Below are 27,359 nucleotides of genomic sequence, written 5' to 3'. Positions count from 1 at the left end.
TAACGATTGAGATTCAAAATAGTTTTTTTCTTGCGCAATGTAAATAAATACCTATAAAGACAGCCCACAGGAAGAATATTCTAAAGGCAGCTTTCAGTAGAATATCTTCCATCATGGCACCCATCCTCTTAAACACTAGAAAGCACTCATTTTTCAAAAACCTGATGATTAGTTAGTGTAGTATCATCTTAAACACGCATATATAAATATTTTATACTTTTTACGTAAACCAAAAATCACCGCTAAGATATATTTTATATAGCCCCAAGGATTAAAGATTCTACAGCCATCACCCAAGTGGCACACTTTAATATCCGCCATCATTCAAGGCAACCAGCACTGGAAAAATATATGACATTTTTGGAAGTCTGATGTATTGAAGGCCATTATGGAATGTCTTATGGCGATTTGGGCCGAGTGTAGGTGCAGAGGTTAAGCAAAAAGTCGAACCGAGCTCCTAACCAATCACTCTTTGAAGTAGGTACTTCTGTTATTTACAATTTCAAATTTACGATATTGGCTACATTCCCGGAATTTCTGCTCTGTTTTCTCTTCTGATAAATATTTAGGCTCGGATATATTGTCGACAAGGGAATCTTCAGCTGTCTAAGATGGCCTTTTTTTTTTTTTTTTTTTTTCCTTTTCTTTTCTATTATTACTTTTACTTCTCTTCGCTGGACAACTGAAAATAGCTGGAATGATTCAAGGGACTAGACAAATATTTATCAGCGATAAAGCATTCGCCGAATTTGTATTTTTAACATTTATCAATATTTGGGAAGGAAGGACCAAAGTTTTTTTTTTTTTTTTTTTTTTTTTCAGTTTTTCAATTTAAACCCGTTTTATTAAAATAAAATCATAAAAATTCTTCCAACAAAGTAAATGCAATAGTTATGTTATATTTCAAAGAACTTCAGCTTTTTCATTTTGATACAAAAATACTAAGAAATATTAGCAGCGGTTAAATTCAGCTGGACCCGTACTCCTTAGTTTTTGAGCGAAGTCGTAATTTTAGTCCAAGAGCTATAAGGTAAGTTCTGGTACTTTGCACAACTGAAACGCGGTATGAACAGAAAATTCTGTTATCAAAGCACAATTCCTTTTTAACAGTTTATAAAACTTACTTTAATATTACATGCTAAATATATAGCTGAACTTCATTCTTCAGGAAAGAGCAAAATACGCAAGAAAACGTGAGCGCCTGAGGAAAAATTACCCCATTTCGAAATGTCTGTTTAGGAAGTGGAATATCTATGAACTCTACCCATTCGGTCAAGAGGACTTTGAATGAACTAACAGCATTTGCATTTTACATTTCATCGCAAGGAACTGTTCTATACCTTGTTTTTGGATGAATAATGCCTTGAATCATTAATTTAATCATTCTTCATTTACTTTCTTATTTCATTTTATTTTAGGATGTCTAGTATAACTAACTCATCCTTCATCAAATTGGCCAACCAACTCCCGAGTGGTAAAATTGCTGAACACTGGTAATTCGGTCCGAGGTTCGAATTCCGCTAAAGGGATGGCTACATAGGAGTTTTCGTGGATTTCCACATCTGTAACATATATACGAGCCAGTTTCTCTTAGAATCCTCCACGAAAGCATTCCTTCCTTGGGCAGATAGACTTGAGGCTTTGCCGTAACCAGATAAAACCAAACCAAAGAACCCTTCCTCAAATTAGCACTCAGTTAGTTTGAAAATATTTCTATTTATTTTTTACATTTTATTTAATTATATGTGTTATTTATTTATTTGCCCTTTTCGAATGGTCATCCCCAGGGTACATATAATTTTAGCTATTAAGACCTGAATGTTATGGAATAGCTTCTTCTTAAGCATTTCGGCCCAAAATTTAAAATATATTTTAATGAAATAAAAATAACAAAAAGAAAAGAAAATCTGAAATGTTTCAGATTTTAAAATACGTCCAAAGGGGCTTTTTTTCTACATTTTGTGTGTTACATTCATTTATTAAATATCACGTTTTTCGCATTTAAACATTTTCGACGCTTCGACATTGAAACGGTAAAAACAGAAAGAATTCACGTCTAACAAGATCTAATTATTTTCTAAAAACTGAACTGTAAACCGAAATACTCAACGCTTTAGCGCATATAAAACTTCTACTTACAATAAACAACTACCACGTGCGAATAAAGTGCGATTTAAAGAGACGTCATAAATAACGCCATTCGGAAACATTTAGTTCCCCGTTTGTTTATATAATCAAAAACACGTGTATGTGAGTCATGCTTCTCTCATTTCGAGTAGAAGGTCTAATCTACATGTATCTAAAACCATATGGACATACAGTGCCATCTTGTGGCAGAAATTATAGTTTGAAAAACGTTCCAAGGTAGTGGCACAAATACGTGACATTCGGTAGAAAACGCAACAATGCTCTGGCACGCCTGCGTGTCGGCCGGTAGATAAGTGTGTTCGTTGGTGGCACGTATACGTGACAGTCGGCGCGAAGGGGTTAAACCATAAAATTCAGTCCAACAGTAATATCACAAAATAGTTTTAAAATGAGCATACCCTTTAGAATTTCCGACACAGAGACTCACGCGTTGGAGATAAAAATGTTTTTTTCCGTACAACGTTGCCGTTGCTCGCTTTGAAATCCTTGAGTTTGTTAACCGAAAATTCGTTAAAGTTTTACGAAATAGGAAATCGATCAGAAAACAAATTCCAAATTTCAAATTTGGGCTTCCACATGCCCATATTCGCAGTAGGATTACGTCATTGAAAATTCGATGGCTCTATTTACTGTTGTTTTATCATAATGCGAGAAATATACATACATGTATGCAGATTTTTCATTATTTAATTTCTTTAAATATAATACAGGGCGATGATACTTTGTGGCAACAGTTTGAAAAGTTATTCCCGTTTGTAGTGAATCGACGCAAAATCGCGAAACGAAAACAATAGTCCTTCAGGGACAAGGTCCTTTGAATAAAAAATATTTAAAAATTGAAATAGTCGAGAAAAGAAAGCCATTCAATCCAGAATTCGGTTCCCGGCCACCCCCCACCCGGAAAAAAAATACAAGGTTAAGGTTTATAGCTTTCCAAAGTGCAATGTAAGAATAAACCAGCTTTTGACAGGCTGTTACAAAAATCACGCCACCCACGTCAGACAGCATAACCCATAATAACCTAACTTCCTATAATAATCTAACTTCACGAATAATTAGCTTTTCGTAATGGAATAACTACTACTTTAAAACTATAATAACAAGTGAATTAAAAATAAAACTGAAATAAATTAGATATTACAAATCATTTAATGCTATAAGATTAATATATAATCATAATGAACAGCATTTCAGCAACACTTGAAACAAAATTTACTATGCATTAAATAATCCTGTAGTATCCATAATTAAATTATTGTTTACTTTTACATTTTACACTAGTTATTGCTTACTTTTTTTATATTTTACACTAGTTTTTCAGTGGAAACCATTTTGGCTTGCAAAACAGACATATTAAATGTATCAAATCTATAAGTTTTCTTCAAATATCAATAAAAATCATAGTAATGAAAGCTCACCCTGTTGTTTTCAGTCAGAATGAAGTCCTTCCATTTCACGTAACCACTTTCACATCTGCATCAACAGGAAATGTGAAAATATGTACTTTAGGTCCAAATTTGTAATTTCAAATACATCGCGTCACTGAACACATTATATTATTTCTGAAACAACTCACAAATTGAAAAAAAAATAAATAAATAAATAAAATTTAAAGTGCCCAACTATGAAAAACCCAACTACTACCATGATTTTAAGTCAATAATTGCAGTTCAACCACATCTGTTGTAGCAATGGCGACTAACAATAATTTTTGACTCAAAGCTGGCCTCAAACCCAAAGAAGGGTTGCACTTTCTGTACTGATGTCACGCGTTCTACGTCACTGAGCTGTAAGGCCTTGTTCTCGAAGGCCACGCTTTTGGTCCCTCTCGGCAAAATGCTGGAGTTACAGAACCTGATTTAATTTACTATTCTGCTAAGTTTCAAAAATGTAAACAATTAAGGCTGCTATGATAAAAAAGTTAAGCTTAGCCGCACTTAAACAACTTTTAAATTAATGATAATTCTACAACTATTACTTGCAGATTAACTAAAGCCATAAGAACCTTAACCGGAAGATACGAACGACATGATTCAATCCTTTTTAAAGCAAAAATTGTACAATTCACCAACATATAAAAATTTTAAAAAACTGAGCTCACGGAGCCGAGTAATAGAGTGGATATATATATATATATATATATATATATACATATAATTATATAATTTTAGTGCGGCTGTTTGCAACCAAAAAGGGAGGTTCACAACTGCATGTTATGGCAGTGCTATATACAAAATTTCAACATTCTCAGGCTAGTCGTTTTTAAGTTATGAGAGATAGGTACATTCGTACTTACGTACGAAAAAATCTCTTCTGAATCCATTTTAAATCCTTTTTACAACCCGTCTTGAAAAAAAAGTTCTTTATGCTCTAACGTACAGATGTCACGCAAAAAAAAAAAAAAAAAAAAAAAAAACTTAAATTGCTTCGATAGCAGTCAAAATGAATATTTTCGTTGAAATATGATACCCAAAAATTCTCGCGATTAGAATACTGCCTTTACTTTGTACAAGGAAGTAAAAAGAAGAAAGGGGGAGGATGAGAAGCGGGGGGGGGCAGGAAGAAACAAAAATAAAACACTACATAATACTTTTGAACTTTCTTTTCTTTTCTGTTTTTTCGGGGGGCGGTCAATCTTTCTTGGATGACCATTTCCGGTTAGTGTGAAGTCCTTGAAATCCATCACAAATAATACCTTTCCCGAAATTAATCAAGAAATTTGCTTCATGTCACATTTTAGGAACTGCAGCTTACTTCTTATAAACATCACTTTACTTTCATCTAATTCTTGATCGAACTCAAATATTTTTTTATTCTTTTGCAGTTGGTTAACCATTAAGCAATAGATTTCATTGTTTTAATAATGCTTTTTATTGGTTTAATAATGCTTTATTTATTTTATCTTCATCCAATAAATTTCTACTGCTGACAAATCGAAAAACTTTCAAGAAAACTTCGTTCATCCTACCAAATTTTCTTGCAGGTATATAAACTGTTTTATCCAGATAAGTGAAATATTATGAGAAAACAGAAATGTGATGAAGATAATTATGATACAAAAACTATTGGCAAAGTCTGTTAGAACAATACTCAAAAATGATATGTTTGTTAAAGTCTGCAAACTGAATGATATCTATTTTTTTTAAAAAAGCAGAAGTTAAAAAAGAATTTTAATTCAGTGATAAATTCTAGAAAAAGAAGCTGTTTTAAGAATATACTGAATTTAGGTAGGTTATTTAGGCAGGAATTTAGATACAATATGTACACCGAACAAGATAGTAAATTAAAATTATCTAATATAAAATTTAAATCTAATATTATGAAAACATTAGCAGAACTTCTGCCATTCATTACAACTTGCAGAACAGAGTATCTACTAATCTACTGAAATATACTGAACTGTGAACTTCAGAAAAGGAAAGAGCAGCTGAGCGGTAAAATCGCTGAACACTGGTAGTTCGGTCCCAGGTTCGAATCCCACGAACGGGCCCGGCTGCATGGGCGTTTTTGTGCTTTTCCCCATGTGTAACATGTATATGAGCCAGTTTCCCTTAGAAAGTCCTCCACGAAGACACCCCTCCCCTTAGGCAGATAGCCCTAGTGTGCTTTGCCATATCCTCAACAACCACACCATCAGAAAAGGAAAGAATGATGATAACAGTGTTTAGGAACAGAGGGATGCCACCTCAAAAATGACTAAATTTGCACAAAAATTCAGAAATTTCTCATAATTTTCACACTGTTTACTTGAACCTTTTAAAAATTTTAGTATGCTACTTTTAAAAATATAAAAAAGTTAAAATAATAAACATGAAGAAATGATTTTTTACAATTACATTAGGAAAAAAAAAACAGAATTTCATAAAGAATAGGGCATTTAAAAGTAAAGGAACATAAAAAAAGAACACTGTAATTAGATGATTTCAACATATCAAAGAATGGCCATGATTAATATTTCTCATGATTAAAATTTCAAAAAAAAAAAAAAAAAAAAAACTGAAAAGCATAAAACATCATAAAAATTTAGGAATGATTTATATCAAGTTATGTAACATATTGCCTTAAAAACATCTTTTGCTAACCAAAATAAAGCTGCAAATGCTCATAAAAATTATCGTTTGGATATATCATAAATAAACCGTATTTTAATTTATATCAATAATATTCTTATAAAAAATAGATATTTACATTATTGACTAATGTGTTTATTGCTTTTAAATAAGATTGATGAAGTTTGAAATTTTCATCAAATAAAAACATGCATAGCTCTGAAAATGAGCTGTGCACCATAGTTAATCTTATTTTCTGCATGCTATTATTGCTGCACAATGGCAATGCTTGACAAAGCCTGCTTTTAATTTTTGCTGTCCACCTATACGATTATGTTAACAAATTTTACATGTTAAGTCAAAACAACATGCTTCTCAAAAGAGAGGAGGGCCACAGCCCTACAGCTTACAATTTAATACCTCAAAAGTAAAAGTTTGCCCTTGAACATTATTACTAAAAAGCTGGAATTATTTTTTAATTGAAAATCTAAGCAAAATTTTCACACCTATTCTTTAGTATACTATTATCTATTGCCAGCAATTCATGAACTATAGTTTTAAAATTAAAATTCACTTCCAAAAAAGGATTTAAATTTACAAAAGCCTGATAGTTATTTCTGCATACCTATTTCTTCTCTTTATTTCATTTCTGCATATTTTTATCTTTCATGTTAATACATAAGATTAATTAGCATACAAATATATTAAAATATTTTTATTAATCATACTAATAGTGTACAACAAAAAAAAGTTATTTGTTTTTCTATCCTACTAAAAGCATTGTAGTATACTGAAATAAATAAAAAAAGAAAAGAAAATCGTTTAAAATACATAAAACCTTTAATACCCAATAAACCATGATACATTAAGTAGAACAATAATAGTTAAAAACAATACAATATTTCAATTTACATAGTACTTTATAATAAAAGAAACTAAGATATTACAGATAATATCTAAATCTTTACAATGCAATAAACTAAGCTATGTAAAGTCATCATTAAAATGCGATAAAAAACATAAAAAAATATAATAATAGACATATGTAAATGTTCCAATACTATAAATGAAATATAACCATAATATAATGCAAATATGTGTGAGGGGCATAATTAATCCAAATATTCCAAAATGCATAATTTTTACAAAAATGGCAAGTAATCATTGGAATCTTTTATCAACAATAAATGAAGCAATACAGCATATAAAGGCACTGTGTTTATTACAGGTACAGATATAAGTGGGCTGGACATTAGAATTTCCCATAAGTTGCACAGGTAAAGTCTCACTGCACTAACTGTGTAACTCCCCAGGAGTTAGAGCCCAGGAGGGAGAACAGCCCAGGAAGAGATATGAGGGTCTTCCACTCTCTTTCTCTACCACCAGAATTGCTCGAAAGAACTTTCAGCTTGCCATGTATTTTGAGTGCACCCTTGCTGCACAGACTATACACACACAACATTCATGCCTTCTCCAGAATTCGAACATAAGATCATTGGTATAGCAGTTAGCATCAGTATCCACTATACCATCTGAGTGGCTGTATTTATCAAAGTAGCTCATGAGTTTTATGATTTAAGTCATATGAACCTCAAGTATTGAACTGCAAGTTAAGTCATAAGAACCTTAAGTATTGAACTGCAAGTTAAGTCATAAGAACCACAAGTACTGAACTTTGAGTATAGCATTTCCAGAGTGTACAAAGATGATGTAATTAATGGCAGTATATATTGCTGTTGGTTTAACCATCATGCACAAAGTTTACGACAAATTCGGTTTTTAATGCACATTTTTCACATATCGCAACTAAGACGTCTGAAAATCATTTCTATTTCTCCTTTAAACCCTTCCCCATATCATAGAATGTGCTAACAGGAAGTCATATGCACCATTTTTTTTTTTTACTGGGCTTTTGTGCTATGTGGCAGCTTCTTATAAAAGTTAATGACATGTGCGTTGTCATGGGTGAAAATTCCAAAAATAATTTTTTTTCTCAAATATTTTGTAATTTTGTGATATTAATTGATGTGTTTTATTTTAAGTTGTATAAATTCGACTTTATATTTTTATATCTATTTTCATGAAAAAAAATAATAAATTATGGGCGACCAGCTGATTTTGCTCGCATTCTTCAAGAATTATCTGATGAGGAAAAAGATGACAAGGAAATCTTTGGATGTGAGAAGAATAACAATATAAGGGAGAAAAATATAGAGATAAATAATATCAGCAGTGAATTTGAACAATAAATTTCAGATGATGATGCTAATAATGATATAGAAAAAAGGAATGATGATGATATATTCTGTTAGTAAAAATAAAACTTCTATGTGTCGAAAACAGAAGTATGCAAACTGCTCGAATAAGGTGAATAAATTCGAAATAAAGTCGAATAAGAAGAATACTGTGAAAGTCTTATCTGGCCTAAAACAGCATTCCAAGGATGTAGAGAATAAAATAGGATCATTTTTTAAAATAATTCATATAAATATGCTAGATGAAATTTTGAAATGTACAAATAAATATATAAGTTTGTTAAAAGGCAAATACTCAAGAGACAGTGAATGAATTGCTACCTCAAGAGGGGAAATGATGGCATACTTTGGATTATGTATCATATGAGTAAAAAAAAGGACTGCATGTAAATTTAAAAGAATTGTTGAGTGATGGCACTGGAACTGAAATAGCAAGAACTGTGATGAGCTATAAGAGATTTTTATTTCTGACAAGTTGTCTTTGATTAGATGATAATCAACAATACAGGACAGATGAATATGAAATCTATTTTAAACTATTTTATTTATTTATTTTTTGGATTTTAAAATATAGTTATTAAAGAATGAATTTTAAATTTTCTGTAATGAAATACATCATTGCCTTTCCATCTGACTAATTTATAAGTCAGTTTATTTTACTGTATTTAAAAATAATTTACTTTCATTTAGATGTGACATAATTTGTATTTCACAATAATAAAGTTAATATTTCATTTCTTAACAAATTTATTATCAATATTCACTCATTTCTGTCATTTTTCATGCCCGAAATGGTAAAATAACAGAAGTCGTAAAAAATATGATGCACGCGTGCTCATGTAAAATTGCCAAGCACACGTGCTGGAAGGTTAAAAATAAAAAATTTTACGATGGAATTTTTTAACCTTCCAGCACGTGTGCTTGGCAATTTTACTTTGCCAAGCACACGTGCTGGAAGAATTTGTATTGATCTTTCATATTCTAGGCATATAAACATAATCTGTGATGAAATTCTGCAACAGACTGTAGATAATATACAGATCTTTACAATGCATTAAACTAAGTAATGCAGGCTATCATTAAAATGCAATAACATGATTTGAGTGACCTAATTTCAAAAATTCTGAAAACTGTCATGGAATAAAAAACTCAAATAATTCAAAGTATTAACATAATATGCATACATACTACAGTGTGCGAATGAATTGGCACAAAGCAATTTTCTTTTAAAGAGATTTTTGAGAACATAAACAAACACTCACAGTGAACATAACCTCTCTTAGAGTACCACATCCGAAAGTTCTGAAATCCTCTAAAACTGTGGTTAGTCATGTTTAAAGACTGCTTATTACATTTTATATAAAACATGTACATTAATATGATTAATATATTTGTCATATTTTTTATTTTCTTTGAAAGCAATGCAACTGTAGTCCTATTGCTTAAAAGTATATAAAATTTAAAAAACTGAGTCTATAATAACATAAATTAAACTGAAGAAATTCACACTAAAACAGTAGAAAGCCGAATGCAGGGATGCTATGCGTATACCTGGATTGTTAAATAGATACTTTGATATTTTTAGGTAACATCATAGCTTAATATAAATATTTATGGTGAGTGATGCATTGACTCAATACTTTTTTCCCAACATTTCAATATTTTTATTTCAATACTTTTTCAGTTATGGTACAGATAATTGGAAAGCGCCACTTTTTTTTAAGTAAAAAAATTTCACTCTTATTGAAATATCTGCTATGCCAAAATAAAAACAGAAACAGTAGTGAAACAAAAAGTTTAAAAAAATCTTCCAATAGTCAAAACAGTTGGAAAAAAGAATTACAGTTTTTGCTGGATTTCAAAATATAATACATTACTATTACAACTGCCAAAAAAAGAAAGAGAGCCAAAAATTGTTTTGGTACTTTCCGATTATCTGCACCACAATAAAAAGCTACCAGTAAATATTGCGGACTTTGTGAATTAGCATATGTTTCTCAATTTTCATACTTTCCATTCATAAATAATAATAAAAAATAAACCTTTTATAAGAAAGAAAAAATTTTATGCGCAAGAACAATAATCTACCTGGCCAGTATTAACATTTTTATTGCTGTGGGTGCTGTTCAGTAAAGTGACAGCTAATTATAAAGCATGTACTCAAACATGTTGTACGGTAGACATATAGGTTGGCTGTTGTCATATGTATATTGAAATATGCACCAAAATCACAACAATTCTAGTGAATATGTAAACCAAGGTTCCAATTTCTTTTTTTTTTTCCCCCAACACTAATTCAGAATACAATACATGAGTGGGAAAAGTAAGATGAACTCGGGGCCCACTGTACCCCGGAAAAGGCGAACGTAGGGTTCCAAGACATCTCTATACCTCACACCAGTCACAGAGCCTCTGTCAAAGACGTGGAGAGGTGGGTGGCCATCCAGCATGATGCCTGCCCACACCATTACAATGACACCGCCATAATTGTTGATTTCACAGACATTTGAGGGCAGGTAACAGGTCCCTTGGTCTCTCCATATAAAAGTATGGCAAGAATCGGTATTTAGGCTAAAACAGGACTTGTCGGTGAACAGAAAGGTTACCCATTGTTCCGTACTCCAATCACTATGCTGCCTGCACCATGCTAATCAGATTCTCCTGTCTGTAGATGCAAGCAGGGCGCAAACAGCCGGTCTTCTAGCAAACAACCCTCTCTCATTCAGTCTTTTGGAAACAGTCATCCTTGTTACACGGGTTCCTGTGGCTGCATACAGGTCCCGAGAGAGCTGAGAAGCTGTAGCCCCTCTGTTACGCCTCGTTACAATGGACAAATAGCAATCTTCTCTGGCCTTCGTGGCTCTTATACAACTTTGCCTAGGCTTTCTTTTAATGGTTTCAGTATCCTGGAGCTGTTTCCATAGGTTACACACAACGCTGGGCGTTAAATTAAACTCTCTGCATATCTGGACTTGCGATTGGCCTGGCTCTAGGCTTCCCACAACTCGCCACCTCATTCCAACATCTAAATGTTGGTGTTTACTTTTTCCTTTACTTTTTCAATGTGAATTTAACTGATTGCTGCAAGATAACACCAAGAAATTCGCCAAGGTGTGCTAGCAAACGCAATTCGTCCTACACTCCACGCTCTTATAAAGCCTGTTTCTCTTAATTTATTTCAGTGTATATACCTATGAGGCACATATAAATCATGGATAGGCTCTTTATTCATTAACATACAGAATTTTTCAATGTTTGTTACAGTTACTGGGCTACAAATTTTCAAAACCCTGGGCAGCCTGTGCAACATATAAGCCTCCCTGTACAACCATATGTATAATATAATAACTGAAATTTGAACATACCTATTCTGTTTATGTGAATGCATGCTGCCGAGATTGTTAGTACTTTAAACGAAGCGAGTTTGCCTAAGATTCGAGACCAGCTAATTACTTAACTGATATGGTGAGCAGGTGAGCGTTAGCTACCTTAAGAAGGATACAATTATGGAAGGCTTTCAAGCTTAGCAACTGCAAAATTAACCAGACAAAGGTTAAAACTCATTTTTTAACTGAAAAGTTATCTCTAAATTAACAAAAACTAAAATCATGATCAACAAGGGCTTACTACTATCACTCTTTTTTAATGATGCTTTAACCCTCTGGCTGATCATTCCACGATTTCCACGGGCAACTCAAATGTAGCAAAATTTGCTCATCCCGTGATTTTCGCAGGCATATGTTTTTCCTCCTTTATTGAGGAGCGCATCCCGTTTTTTCCCTGTTTAACCATTGAAATAAATTATATATACAGTATTAGGCGTTTAGTTTACGTTTTGGCTAACAGATATCGTTAGTATTCCACTAAATTGTGGCATTTGAAGGCATGTGGGATTAGCGCTCAAACTTCACTTTTTGCCACTTTTTTCTTATAGAAATGGCTGCTAGAAAACCTTCAGCGATTATCTTGACTATTTAATTAAATTAATAATTAGATTTATTGAATCTGTGCAAAGACTGTGAAGTTGGACTTAGCCTTGAATCCTGTTTTGAACTCTATCATACTAATCTGCATTTTTAAGGTATTTTTCCTTCAGCACTTTATTTTTTCTTTAATTTTATACATTTTACTTTTTTATATTATGCAATAAATAGAAATTAACTGTAATTTGACTGAAATTTATTTTTAAGAAAGATTTTTTTTTTGGTGATTACATCTGAAATTGGTATTTCTGGCAACTTAGTTTCTCATGATAAAAATCTATATAAAAATATTTTCTAGAAAGAAAAAGTGCATTTTTCAATTCTCTAATATATACAGATTTCAAATATGGGAGGGGGAAAAAAAAAAAAAAAAAAAAACACAATTTTGGAAGCGATTTCGGTTTACAAATTGAGCAGTCAGAAGGTTAAAAGCATACCATAATTAAAAATTTGTGTGGTATGCTTATGACGATATTTAGTTATGGTGAAGCATAATTTAATTTTTCAATGCTCTCTTGTTACTAAGGAAACTTTAGCAGAAATCCATCCCAAAAATTTCTCATGCATTTATGACATACAGTGCAAATTCCGTAATCTGGACTCGTCGAGACTTCGGTGATTCCGGATTATAGATCATCAATTTGAATGTGGTAAGATGGCATGCAGAAATTATACAATAAAAAATATGAAACCTCAATTTATGAAATAAAGAGCAATTACGATCTAAAGAGTATCAAAATTTACAAAAAAAAAAAAAAAAAAAAAGCTTAATATTTATTTGTTTACTTTAGTAAACATTTCTTTCAATGTAAGTTGTTTAAGTTGCTTCATTTTTTGTGCTAATAATTCTATAAACAGACATTTCTTGTTCAGTTACAAAATTCCACTGTTCAAGGTCCTGTAATTGCTATGTCGAGAATACCGACTAACTTGTCAATCGAAATTTTTTCGTTTTCAATAACATTCTCTGTTACTCTCTTCACTATCGAAAGCACGTGTGGGTAAACGCGTTACTGGATTTACGCAAATGCATAGCGGACGCGCTCATCAAATGCGCATGCGTAAATTTGTGGTTTTGAGGTCCGGATTATAGATCATTCCGGATAATGGACGTCTAGATTACGGACTTTCTACTGTATTAACTTGTGCTGGCCACATAAAAGCTATTTTGGGTTGATCTTTGGATTATGGTAACTTAGTGATTTTTTGGCGAAAATTTGGCGACCAACTCTACTACAGCAACCTTCTACTTTTTTTTTGGCGCCATTTTGTCTTCACAAAGTAAAGACATGTTTCTTTTCTTTTTATTTACTGAACACTTTTTCCAACAATCTGCTAGCCGAATTACACTTATGCTAGAAATTTTATGGAACAAACCTGCTTAATCATGACAAATATTAACTGCAAAATTGGGAAAAAGTGCAGAATCGCAAACTCCTTGCCGTGTTTTTCAGAATCGCACATACACAGTAACCATGTACACATCGACTTATTTTTTACTTAAAAAAACATCCCAGAATTGCACAAAAATTGCATTGCACACACTCTTGACTTTACCTATGTACACTGCTTTTTTCATATAAATTAGAAAAATTTGCACGAAAATGCAGGAAAATTTTGTGAATCTTTAAACTCGGTAAAAAGCAATATATGAAATTACTTGGTCGCGAAAAAGTATATACCCTTTCCAAGGATGAACATTCCCATGTATAAAATAAATAAAATATCCAAAAACTTTTCCCTTTAAATTATCTATTATAAAACGTCACCAACGAATTTATAACGCAAACATTAAAAATGGTAGCAAATACTTAGTGTCAAATATTTAAATTATTTCCATGCATGTTTACTTCCACTGAAACATATTCCAAATTGCTACAAACATATAATTCACAAAATAACTATCATTTAATTAAAATATAATTAAACCATGTACACGTTGACTTATTTTTACTTTAAAAGAAAATCCCAGAATTGCACAAAAATGGCATTGCGCACACTCTTCATTATATCCATGTACACTGCTTTTTTCTCATAAATTAGAAAAATTTCACGAAAACGAAGGAAAATTTTGTGAATCTTTAAATTCGGTAAAAGGGACATATATGAAATTACCTGATCGTAAAGAAAGTATATACTCTTTCCAAGGATGAACATTTGCACGTATAAAATAAATAAAATATCCAAAAACTTTTCTCTCTAAGTTACAGTCAAAAGTCGTTAATTCGGACACCCATAATCCGGAATGATCTATAATCTGGACCTCAAAGCTAAAAACTTTCTGCGCATGCGCCGCGTTGGCACATGCACACAGGCGTTTTACGCGTGCACGTAAGACCTTGACTACTGCGCATATGCGTGTGCGCAAGTGCAGAATACGTTTTCGCCTGCGTGTTTAATGTATAATGGACGATGTAATCTAAAATTATCTAATTATCTATTTCAGTTAATGTTAATGATTGTGTTGTTCCTTAATCTTCTAATTGGATCCGGCTTATTATTTTTTGCAGACTGTAACAGCAATTTTATAAAAGTAAACTTGAACTTTCGATTATGTCAAATAGAATTTCCGATGCTGGAACTTCCAAAGTATGTTTCGATGTCCAACAAACAAAAAGTGGAATTGCTGCAAAAAATGGATAAAGACATGAAGAATGTGACAGAGAGGTTAGTGAAAACGAAAAAATTTCGATTGACAAGTTAGTCGGTATTCTCGGCACAACAATTAACGGGACTTGAACAGCGGAACTTTGTAACTAAACAAGAAATTGTGTCTGTTTATAGAATGAAAGAGAAAGTATTATCACATAAAACGAAGCAACTTAAAACAACTTGAATTGAAAGAAATGTTTAATAAAATTTTAGAATTTCTGCATGCCATCTTACGAGATTTAAACTGATGATCTATAATCCGGAAAAATCGATAATCCGGAATCGCCGAAGTCCGGATTAACGACTTTTGACTGTATCTATTATAAACGTCACCTGCAAATTTATAATGCAAACATTAAAAATGGTTCCAAATACTTAGTGTCAAATATTTTAACTCTTTCCATGCACATTTACTTCTACTCAAACGTATTCCAAAATACTACAAACATATAACTCACTAAATCACGATCATTAAATTAAAATATAATTAAATTAAAAAACACTACTTAAAATATAATTAAGCACATACATTAAATTAATAAAAATTGGCTTACAATCCTAATTACTTTAAACTAATTCATTGCTAATAACAATTTCCCAATAATACCATATTAATTTATTTATTCCTTACATGCATAAAAATAATATCCTCAAATGATTAAAAATACTAACTTACCTAATCTTCTTCACAATCTTGATTGCATGGCGGATAAACTTTTGTTATAGATTCAATAATCCAGTAGTCAACTGGCAGTCTATTCACCCATTAATAAAAAATTAATAAAATTTCACCCATACTCAAATGACTTTCAGCAAACCACGTACCCTTCCTTACACTCCGTTTCACAAAATGTCCATTTTCACCAGATTTCTTGCACCGCCATTCAAACTTATCTGTAATATCCTTCCTTTCATACAATCTCATTTCATTCCCACATGTTGGACATTCATACTTATCCGCAATTAATCCTACACTCATACACCATTCAAGCAATTCTTTTGGATTACACATAAACGCAATAAAAATTTTGGATTTACTTTACATAGGGCCATGGGATCCAAATATTAAGCAACACTGTTTCACAGAACATAGAATGAAGCTAATGCTATAAAGTACGGCAGATATTTTTACAAATTTACCCCCTTTTCCGATTAAAGAACTGTGATTCGTCCATAAATGTCACATGACATATCTCATGATCTCTTATTTCCCTCACACAAAATAATGCGTAATCAGAACTGAATTCACAGGATATTTCTCCGACTTAGTTAATGATCTGCATAACTAAAAAAAGGATCTACATTACCCTAACATTACTAAAAAGGGCAGAAGCCCTGAACAGCATGCAGATCTGAAAAACAGACAAGAGACTTACAAATAATTACCGTTTATTAGGAACTCTCACTTGTGAAGGTCAGAAGTTGTAAAAATTAATTTTATAACAATTTATAAATAATAGTACATGAGTGTGATAAATGGGATTGTAATATTTATCAAAAATAAGTGGAAACAGCAAGACAGAGTTCTAAAGAGTTTTAAAGTGTACAAAGAATTATAGTTTCATAGAGTTGGATTAAGCGGATGTAATGTCCTATTATGTAGCAAAGATTCTCCCCATATTTCTATGTTAACATGATTATAATATATGTTTAAAATATAACGCTTTAAAATGTCCCTTGCTTCACAAAAAGAGAATGCGAAAAGAAACTGCAACACAAGTGACAATTAGACCGAATTAGACGATTAAAAGAACTGGACTGCTCGAAACTCGCTGAAAAGGTTCCTTGCAATATCGAAGCATTACAAGAGATGGATAGAATGAGAAAGTATAGACCACCATCAGCTTCATACATTAGAAACAAAAAAATGTTAAATAAAAAGTAACTAAAATACAATTTTACATTGTTGACCTAAGTAAGAATTGACCTTATTGTTTATTTTAATATTATTTGCTTGTTTTAATGTTTCAGAAATTTATGAACAATATTTCATAATGCTGTAACATTAGATCATTAAATTTTCTGCCACTTGGTATGTATTAACTTACTATTTAAAATATTTTCCTTTTTTAATGATATATATGTCATCTTTGAATGTAAGTTTATGAAAACGGAGACTAAAATACATAATTATACAAATTTAGCTAGTAAATGCATTTTAAATACAAGTCTTCATGAATTGATTCAAAAAGTGGTACCATTCACTGCTTTTTAAATCTATTCATGAAGAAGATGATTCCCCATTCAGAAGGTTAAATTTCTTACACGTGAAGGGAAAATCATCAGGGCTTACATGAAAAATAGCTCTATTACTGGACAAAGCGATTTTGGCTCAGATGAAATAATTTGACAGAAAGCTTAATACAAGTTGATTAAGGACAAGATTTCTTATCTGTGTGGACGAGCATATGCCTCTTTAAAGCAGTTTTAATTACAAATGACTTACTACATATATCACACACATGTGGCTTTTCTCCAGTATGGCAGATCAAATGTTCCTTTAAATGAGGTTTATCTGCGAATGACTTGCTGCATACAACACATACATATGGTTTCTCACCAGTATGAACACGCCTGTGTCTCACTAAATGAGCATTAAGGGTAAATCTCTTATTACAAATATCACATTCATGAGCCTTTACACCGGTATGGACAAGCATATGTGTTCTCAAGGCTGCTCTGTGTCCAAACAACTTGCTACATATCTCACATTTATAGTTTTTTTCCCCTGTATGAGAAATCATGTGAACATTCAAATATTGTTTGAATGTAAATGACTTGCTGCATATTGCACATGCATATGGTTTCTGCTTACTATGAACAAGTATATGAGTGTTTAGTTGATATTTGCTTGCAAATGATTTGTTACATGTATCACACACATGTGGCTTCTCAGTAGCATGGATAAGCATATGTCTCTTAAGATTATCTTTTAATGAAAATGGCTTGGAACATGTATCACAAGCATATGGTTTCTCACCAGTGTGAATACGCATATGGAGTTTTAAATAATGGTTAGACCCAAATGACTTGTTACAAATATTACATGGATGTGATTTTTTTCTCCCTGTGTGAGATAGCTTATGATGTCTTAGCCCAGTAGAATTTGCAAATGTTTTTCTACATACATCACATTCATATGGTTTCTCACCTGTGTGGATACGCATATGACCCATTAAATACTTTTTCAGTGCAAACTGTGCATTACATATATCACATTTATGAGGTTTTTCTCCAGTATGGACATACATATGTGTGCTAAGCTGAGTTTTAGATGCAAAGGACATGCTACATACATTACATGCATGTGATTTCTCTCCAGTGTGAGTAAGCATATGCAACTTTAATTGACCATTGCATGTAAAGGATTTTGTACATAAATCACAAGTGTATGGTTTCTCTCCAGTGTGGATACGCATATGAAGCTTTAAGCCACCTATCTGTTTAAAAGATGCAGTACATACAACACATACATGTAGTTTCTCTTTGTGGTTGAGCATATGAACATTTAACTGACTTTTTTGTGCAAATGATACATTGCACAGACCACATGCATACAGTTTCTCTCCAGTGTGGATACGCATATGAATCCTTAACCTACTTTTCTGTTTAAATGATGCATTACATACAACACATTCATGTTGTTCCTCTTCAGTGTGGTTAAGCATATGAACATTTAACTGTCTTTTTTGTGCAAATGATACATTGCACAGATCACAAGCATACGGTTTCTCTCCAGTGTGGATACGCATATGAAATTTTAACCTACTTTTCTGTTTAAATGATGAATCACATACAACGCATGCATGTAGTTTCTCTTTACTGTGGTTAAGCACATGAATATTTAACTGACTTTTTTGTGCAAAGGATACATTGCACAGATCACATGCATACGGTTTCTCTCCAGTGTGGATACGCATATGAATTTTTAATTTACTTTTTCGTGTAAATGATGCTTTGCATACAACACATGCATGTAGTTTCTCTTCAGTGTGGTTAAGCACATGAGCATTTAACTGTCTTTTTTGTGCAAATGATACATTGCACAGATCACAAGCATACGGTTTCTCTCCAGTATGGATACGCATGTGAAATTTTAACCTACTTTTCTGTTTAAATGATGCATCACATACAACGCATGCATGTAGTTTCTCTTTAGTGTGGTTGATCACATGAATATTTAACTGACTTTTTCGTGCAAAGGATACATTGCACAGATCACATGCATACGGTTTCTCTCCAGTGTGGATACGCATATGAATTTTTAATTTACTTTTTCGTGTAAATGATGCTTTACATACAACACACGTATGTAGTTTCTCTTCAGTGTGGTTAAGCATATGAGCACTTAACTGTCTTTTTTGTGCAAATGATACATTGCACAGATCACAAGCATACGGTTTCTCTCCAGTGTGGATACGCATATGAAATTTTAACCTACTTTTCTGTTTAAATGATGCATCACATACAATGCATGCATGTAGTTTCTCTTTACTGTGGTTAAGCACATGAATATTTAACTGACTTTTTCGTGCAAAGGATACATTGCACAGATCACATGCATACGGTTTCTCTCCAGTGTGGATACGCATATGAATTTTTAATTCACTTTTTCGTGTAAATGATGCTCTGCATACAACACATGCATGTAGTTCCTCTTCAGTGTGGTTAAGCACATGAGCATTTAACTGTTTTTTTTGTGCAAATGATACATTGCACAGATCACAAGCATACGGTTTCTCTCCAGTATGGATACGCATGTGAAATTTTAACATACTTTTCTGTTTAAATGATGCATTACATACAATACATGTATGTAATTTCTTTTTAGAGTGGTTCAGCATATGAACATTCAACTGATTTTTTCGTGCAAATGATACATTGCACATATCACATGCATACGGTTTCTCTCCAGTGTGGATACGCATATGAATTTTTAATTTACTTTTTCGTGTAAATGATGCTTTACATACAACACATGCATGTAGTTTCTCTTCAGTATGGTTGAGCATATGAACATTTAACTGTCTTTTTTGTGCAAATGATACATTGCTCATATCACATGGGTAAGGTTTCTCTCCAGAACAGGGTTTTTCACTAGTAAGAGTGAGCATGTCTCTTAAGATTATTTTTTAACACAAAAAACTTCCTACATATACCACAAGCATATGTTTTTTCAATGTGAATATGAACATCTCCTTTAATATAGATTTCAGTAGAAATGCTTTGGCACAAATAACTATGCACATGGTATATGTTGCATAAGTGCTTTTGCAAAGCATTTTACAGAATTCATACAGCCATTTGCACATAGCATAATCGCTGTTTATTTATCCATATATCTTATCTTTTATGCATTTTACCTCCACCTGTAAATCATCTGCACAGAGAAGTTATTTATTTGTACAGTATGAAACAGCTTCTTTTGTTAATACATTGGTATCTTTGAATGACTTGTTATATATATCACATGCATATGGCTTTTTTAGTGTCAACGAGGCATTACATACATCACATGAGGTTTCTTTCCAGCGTCCATAAGCTTAACTCCCATACATATATGACTTCTTACATACATCTCATGCATGTGATTTTCATGAGGATATGCATATAATCCTAGAAATGATTTTTCAATGTAAAGGTCACATTACATATATCACATTTATCTAGTTTATTTTTTATTTTCATTCTGGACATTTACAATAACAGTGTCTATTAGATAATGGAAATAAGTACATTCTTTTATCTACCAATATACATGCATTACATGCTCATTAATCAGTATTTGTTTCACACTTGTTTCATTTTAACGTTTCATGATGGAGATTTTAACACTCATAAAATTTGCAAATTCCATTTATAACTCGCAGCGATATCAAAGCAAACTGAAATATGCAATATACATATGGCTTCTCAGTCACAAAAAAAATGATGATTTCTCTCCAATTATATGCTACTTCAGCTATCTTAAAAACTAAATATCATCATATATACAAATAGTAAAATATAAATATATAGTACAAATAACAGTTAACTCTACAACAAGTCTGTGTACAAGTAACTGTTCAAGTATTTCTTGCAGTTTTCAATCTAATGTACTTGGCAATCTGTAAGTACTAAGTGAAGTTCGATTAGCTTTAAAAATCCAAGACATTTAAAAAAAATCATGAAATATTCTAATTAATTAATGAATAAAAGATACCAGTCTAATAACATATGTGAGATATTTCAATATAAATTTCAAAATTGGCAATTAAATATAAAAAACTTTCTGTTTATATTTTATGCTTTGAACTGCTTGTGGTTTAACAGAAATTCAAATGACCAGTTACTTCAAAAATGAGAGCGTAGGAAAAGAAAATGACCCGCCAACAGCATCATAATGGATTCTAAACATGATTTCTAGCATAAATTCCAAATAAGATCAGATTACTGTTAAACTGCTGGCAAATGATTTCCATCTCATCATGCAGAGAGCAGCCGATGAAAAGTTTAATTTTTATTCCGACGCTTTCCGCTCCAACGCATGCACATTACTGCTTACAATTTGAAATATGAGGCAAAGAATGAGGTTCAGAGGGGTTATCCGGTTTAACGTAGGTTACTGTCTGTCTACGACTGGAACAGGTCCGCCACAGTGTCTGACGGGAGCGGTTGCTATAGCAACAGGGCTAGTATATTTCAAATAAGGTCGACCCAAGGTTTGCTTTATTGTTATTTTGTTTTTGGCGACTGTTGGCATGGTGGTAGGAAGTAAGGTAGTAGGTCCTACCTCCATGACTGTTGGTTGAGGGGAAACAGTTTGGTCGCCGCTTTTTCGGATGGCCCAAGCCAAAGAATCTGTAAGGAGAAGAAGTAAAGGTTTCCCGAGGCAAATGTGGCTCCGTCAGACTGAAGAGACACTGTGTATGTCCCTGAAGCTTATTTTAAAGGGGCAATCCATCCACCCTCCGTACCTTTCTGCGCATGTGCGAAATAGCAGGCAAGAAACCGGCATGTCTTCAGCCATATTAGCAATCTTTTACCACGTTGTTCCAAGAGGTTCATTGAAAGTTTTTTTCAGTTCGTTTCTCTGGTTATTTAAGCTGATCATAAGATGGATGTTTCGCAAGGACGATCACCGGAATTCACCCGATTCTCTTTCTGTGAGGTAAGCTTGCTTTTTTAATTCGAAAACCTATCATAGATTTTAAAAATTGATTTTGTATAGTACATTAATTTTGATTCCCAAGCTCCAAAAATATTTTGTCTCATTGTATCACACAGCAGCTAGATTTTCGTTCTTAATATATTAACTTTGCATTTTAGCATATGAATCTCAATTTATATAATTAATCATATGGCAAACAAATACTATAGTTTTTGCAGGCATATTGCTATTTCTTTCCAAATTTTTTTACTGAGTTTTAAGCTTTAAAGTCAACTAATAATAATATTACGACAAAACGAGCGATCAGGAATAAATTTGCCATTTATAATAATGCGGCAGCTAATGGCATGTATGATTGCATAAATTAATTTTATTAATAAATTGTATTATGCTTCAGCTTTAAATTTATGCTATAGATTACCAAATAATTTATCTGAGAAAATTTATAAACTTAGTTAATATTAGTGGCCACTGAAGACTATTTTTAATGTAGTATATTGATAGTTATGTACAATTTTTCGTATTTTATGATTATTTTTGAAAATTTTATATTCATTATTATAAAAATATAATTTTGATTTCTCTCAATATTTGATGTGGTTTAGTGAATAACAGACTAACTCAATCTATCTTTTACTTAGCAAACAACCCAAATCCTGGTATCGCTGTAGTGTTTGTGGGACAACGTCTCGAAAAACACCAGACAGGAAATTTTTCAGATTTCCTAAGGATCCTATTAGGTAAATCATTTCTAAGTTTAAAAGAAACTAAGCTTTGATAATTAATAATATATATATATCTCAATTTTTGATAGAGAAGCAAATATTTCATGTATTTGGAATAATTTAAATAAATAGCTTGTTTTTTTTCCATTAAGTGTTCCTCATCATGGACAAATAGTTCAGTGTTCTGTAAATATTCAAGATAACTGTGCTTGTGATACAGTTGCTCCCAAAAGTGTTCATACACTTTAAGAATTTGTAAAAAATGCGCTGTAGCCCAGAATTGAATTTGATTATAAAGCCCAATATTTTCTCATATCTCGAAGTGATTTTGAATAAAACCAAATTTTTTTTTAATTTTTTTCTTCTAATATTTTAGAAGATAATTTTTGTAATTTATGTATTACAAGCTTGAATGCTGCAGGATATCCTACGAAAACTGACAGAAATTTAACTGCAATATTTCGTAATAGTGTCTGCAGATTTCTTTAAAGTGCACGAAGATTTTTGTGAGGTAACTTTTTTGTTACTTTTTAATTATTAATTCCCCCCCCCCAAAGTTTTACTGTATTCTTATAATACTTTTATAGAGTTTTGCTAAGATAAATTTATAGATATTAAAAAATTCTCACAGCACTGTTTCACTGAAACATAAGTGTACGAACACTTTAGGGAACCACTACATATTAGTGTGAATAAGGAAGGAAACATTTTAAAGATGCACTTTGCGAACAATGTGTACTTTTTATTGGTGCCTTATCCTTTTTTAATCATATTGTTAACAAAACTGTACAAAGAAATGCTAAATTGTGTAACTAGATACTATGACCGGTAACTACAATTTAACACAATATCTGCAAAATTATTGGTTTTCGTACATCAAAATAAAATTAGATTAAATGCAATCGTTTCAGAATTTGTTACTAATGTAAAAGGAATTTTTTAACAAGGTTAAATTTCTAATAACACTGAAAAGAAGTTCTTTTAATTAAAGAAAATAAAATTGTTTTTTTGTTTTCATAGATCAAAATAATAGAGAATTAGTATAAATATGTCAGAAATGTAATAAATCATATTATGTACATGAATTTTTCCTTAAATTATAATTTAATGTTTGTTCTTAAAAAATATATAACCCTTCTCGAGATTGTGTAACTAATGTATAAGGAATGTTTTTAGTTTGCTATTTTTCTACTAACACTGAAAATGGATTTATTGAAATTTAAAATATAAAATTAATGTTTTCATTTTTATAGATCAAAACAATGGGCTCCCGCATGCAGTAATCAAGACTTGTTAAATATATCACCAACTAATTTGTATAAAACTGCACTAATATGTTCGTCACACTCCAAAGATCATGATTACTGTTCACCAAAGATGTGATATTTACATTCCTGTGCAGTGCCGACAAAATTTGAACAAACAGGTATCTACAGTGTTTACTGTTATTATTTCAATATGCTTAACAATAGTGCCATCTAAGAAATAACTCATCAATAATAGTGGATCACCTGTCATGTTATGCTCAAAGAATACTGTGCAACAAAATTGATGGTTTGGATTGCCTGTCAAGACTTGTTAAATAAATCACCAACTGATTTGTATAAAACTGCACTAATATGTTCGTCACATTTCAAAGATCACGATTACTGTTCACCAAAGATGCGATATTTACATTCCTGTGCAGTGCCGACAAAATTTTGAACAAACAGGTATCTACATTGTTTATTGTTATTATTTCAATATGCTTAACAATAGCGCTATCTAAGAAATAACTCGTCAATAACAGTGGATCACCTGTCATGTTATGCTCAAAGAATACTGTGCAACAAAATTGATGGTTTGGATCGCCTGTCATGTTATGCTCAAAGAATGCTGTACAACAAAATTGACGGTTATTAGTCGAAATATTGACTGTTGATTTTTGGCAAAATTAAAATTATGTAAAATCCAAGCATACAGCATTTTTAGAATTATTATATGTATAGTGAAGGTGGAAAATAGGCATTTCTCGCAATTGCTATTTAAAGAATTAATTTCTAATTTCATAATTTGAAACAATCTTCATCAGGATGAGCTGCAGCAATATTTATTTGATTCAGTGGATTATTTACAAAACTTCTTAATACCTATAGGTTTGATTTTCAAGTTAAGTATTTAATCTTATATTAATAAATGTGAGAAGTATTGAATATTTTATGAACAAAAAGAATGAAATTAGTTATTTTAGTAATTTATGTGCAACTTATGTAAGACTTTTTAAATGTAATCTTGTATTTGTTAATTTAAGTGAAATGCTTTTGACTCTTTGTTTTCATAATAGTCATTCCAAATAATTAAAATTTCTTGGTAATTTTTTTATTTTTATTTTTTTTTTGAGGTCAGATAATTATAATGAATTCAGTGTTTTCAATTTATTTAGGGGTACTTCAATTTATTTAGGGGTAATTGTTTTTAATTATTTTTTTTGTTTCAGTTAGTTATCATGCAAATTTTAAATATGGAGTTATAAAAATTTATTATGAATTATATGGTATGTGTTTCTTCTTTTTGAAGCTTACAGAATTAAATGTACTCATTGGTCGAATAATTCGGGATTAAATAGATTTTTGCAAAATTAAAATTATGTAAAATCCAAGCTACAGCATTTTTAGAATTATTATATGTATAGTGAAGATGGAAAATAGTCATTTTTGTAATTGCTATTTAAAAAAATCAATTTCTAATTTCATAATTTGAAATAATCTTCATCAGGATGAGCTGCAACAATATTTATTTGATTCAGTGGATTATTTATAAAATTTCTTCCCAGGTTTTAATAACACCTGGAAGGTTTGATTTTCAAGTTCAGTATTTAATCTTGTATTAATAAATGTAAGAAGTATTGAATATTTTATGAAAAAGTAATGAAATCACTTATTTTAATAATTTATGTGAAATTCTTTAAAAGGCCTTTTAAGTGTAATTTTGTATTTGTTAATTTAAGTGAAATGCTTTTGGTTCTTGGCTGCAAAATTTGCTCATTGTTTTCATAATGGTCATTCCAAATAATTGTCTAAAAAATTTCTTGGTATTTGTGAAGATGCTTAAAATTATTTTGCATATGTATATTCTAAAACTTGAGAAATGTCAATAAAAATCATTTTTTTACCTCAAATGTGTTATTCTTTGTTTTAATATTTAATAATATGCTTGATATGAAAAGAAAAATAGCGTTATTTATGTAATTAATGCAGATTTGTTAGAAATCTAACATCACGGCAGTAGTTAATTTTGTTTTCTATTAATTCTGATGTAAGTTATAAATTAATGCTAGATATTATATCAAAAGAATAACAATTCTGTGAGTTTACAGAAAGAAGAGTTAAGGGGTAAAATAAGGAATATAAAAATAATAAAATTTATTTATTTATTCATTTATTTTGCAATTGAATTTTAGGATGTTCTATGCGAAACATCTAGACGATTAAAGATTAGAAGATAAAAGATCAGCTACACAATTTATCTGAAATGTATGAAAATAAAACATTTTGAGGAATTTCAAAGTAAAAAAATTACTATCTCCTCGGACTGCGCTATTTAAATTCCACCCTGCGCTGCTGTTTATGCCGGTTTCTTGCCTGCTATTTCGCACATGCGCAGAAAGGTACGGAGGGTGGATGGATTGCCCCTTTAAAATAAGCTTCAGGGACATACACAGTGTCGCTTCAGTCTGACGGAGCCACATTTGCCTCGGGAAACCTTTACTTCTTCTCCTTGGGCTGACGTCACAAACAGCAGCGCCTCGCGCCGGTTATTACTTCAGTTCATTTCACAACACTAAACATGAAAAAACGAAAGCATATTTACTTGAAAATAATAATGATGGTTGCCATTCAGCAAAAAAGAAAAGTAATAAAAACATAAGTAGAAAATTATAGGTAAAGTACTAGTTAATTTTAAATAACGATATTATTTATTGTACAATCTTTAACATATGACTTCCTGTTGGCACGTTCTGTGATGTGAGGAAGGACTGAAAGGAGGAATAGCTTTCAATCTATATCTATGCTTTCGATGCTATGAATATATCTATGCTTTCGATATTTAATAAAAAAAATTTGAATTTATGCTGGCAATATTTAATAACAAAAAAAAAATATGCCCATAGGCCATCGGTTTGATACTCTGGCCACAGAGTAAGTGCCACCCATTTCGTCGACTATATCAACTGCTCCTTTTTTCACGAGGGTCAACGAGCAGCTGATCGGTAAAGTTGCTGAACACTGGTTGTTCGGTCCGAGGTTCAAATCCCACAAACAGGCTGGCTGCATGGGCATATTCGTGGTTTTAAAAAAGCTGATGCTTTACAAAACATTCCATACTATATTAAACATTAAACAGGGTATACTGTGTTA

General features: G+C 31.7%; 2 protein-coding genes across 2 annotated transcripts; one reads left to right on the top strand and one right to left on the bottom strand.

Annotated features, from left to right (window-relative positions):
* Positions 1-7,004: 7,004 nt before the first annotated feature.
* LOC118193604 (uncharacterized) lies at positions 7,005-21,931 on the bottom strand. The gene has a single exon (XM_085808650.1). It carries the CDS (start codon positions 20,199-20,201, stop codon positions 17,460-17,462), a length of 2,742 nt encoding a protein of 913 aa, XP_085664776.1. The 5' UTR covers positions 20,202-21,931; the 3' UTR covers positions 7,005-17,459.
* On the top strand, positions 21,909-26,119 carry LOC146999592 (uncharacterized). The gene is made up of 3 exons (XM_085808657.1): positions 21,909-22,237; positions 22,879-22,977; positions 24,216-26,119. The coding sequence occupies exons 1-3, from the start codon at positions 21,909-21,911 to the stop codon at positions 24,343-24,345; spliced, it is 558 nt and encodes a 185-aa protein (XP_085664783.1). The 3' UTR covers positions 24,346-26,119.
* The last annotated feature ends 1,240 nt before the right edge of the window (positions 26,120-27,359 follow it).

The sequence above is a fragment of the Stegodyphus dumicola genome, chromosome 1 (assembly GCF_044657685.1).
Source record: "Stegodyphus dumicola isolate Sdum_Otavi_A_Nest chromosome 1, ASM4465768v1".
Classification (NCBI taxonomy): Eukaryota; Metazoa; Arthropoda; class Arachnida; order Araneae; family Eresidae; genus Stegodyphus; species Stegodyphus dumicola.
Note: the sequence above shows the minus strand (reverse complement) of the source record. Positions and strands in the feature narration are given on the sequence as shown.

Excerpts from the sequence above, each read along its gene's own strand:
- LOC118193604 (XM_085808650.1), bottom strand. The coding sequence starts at position 20,201 with ATGCTCACTCTTACTAGTGAAAAACCCTGTTCTGGAGAGAAACCTTAC.
- LOC146999592 (XM_085808657.1), top strand. The coding sequence starts at position 21,909 with ATGGCCCAAGCCAAAGAATCTGTAAGGAGAAGAAGTAAAGGTTTCCCG. Across the intron at positions 22,238-22,878 it reads CCCGATTCTCTTTCTGTGAG|CAAACAACCCAAATCCTGGT; the intron begins GTAAGCTTGCTT and ends TCTTTTACTTAG. Across the intron at positions 22,978-24,215 it reads TTTCCTAAGGATCCTATTAG|ATCAAAACAATGGGCTCCCG; the intron begins GTAAATCATTTC and ends TCATTTTTATAG.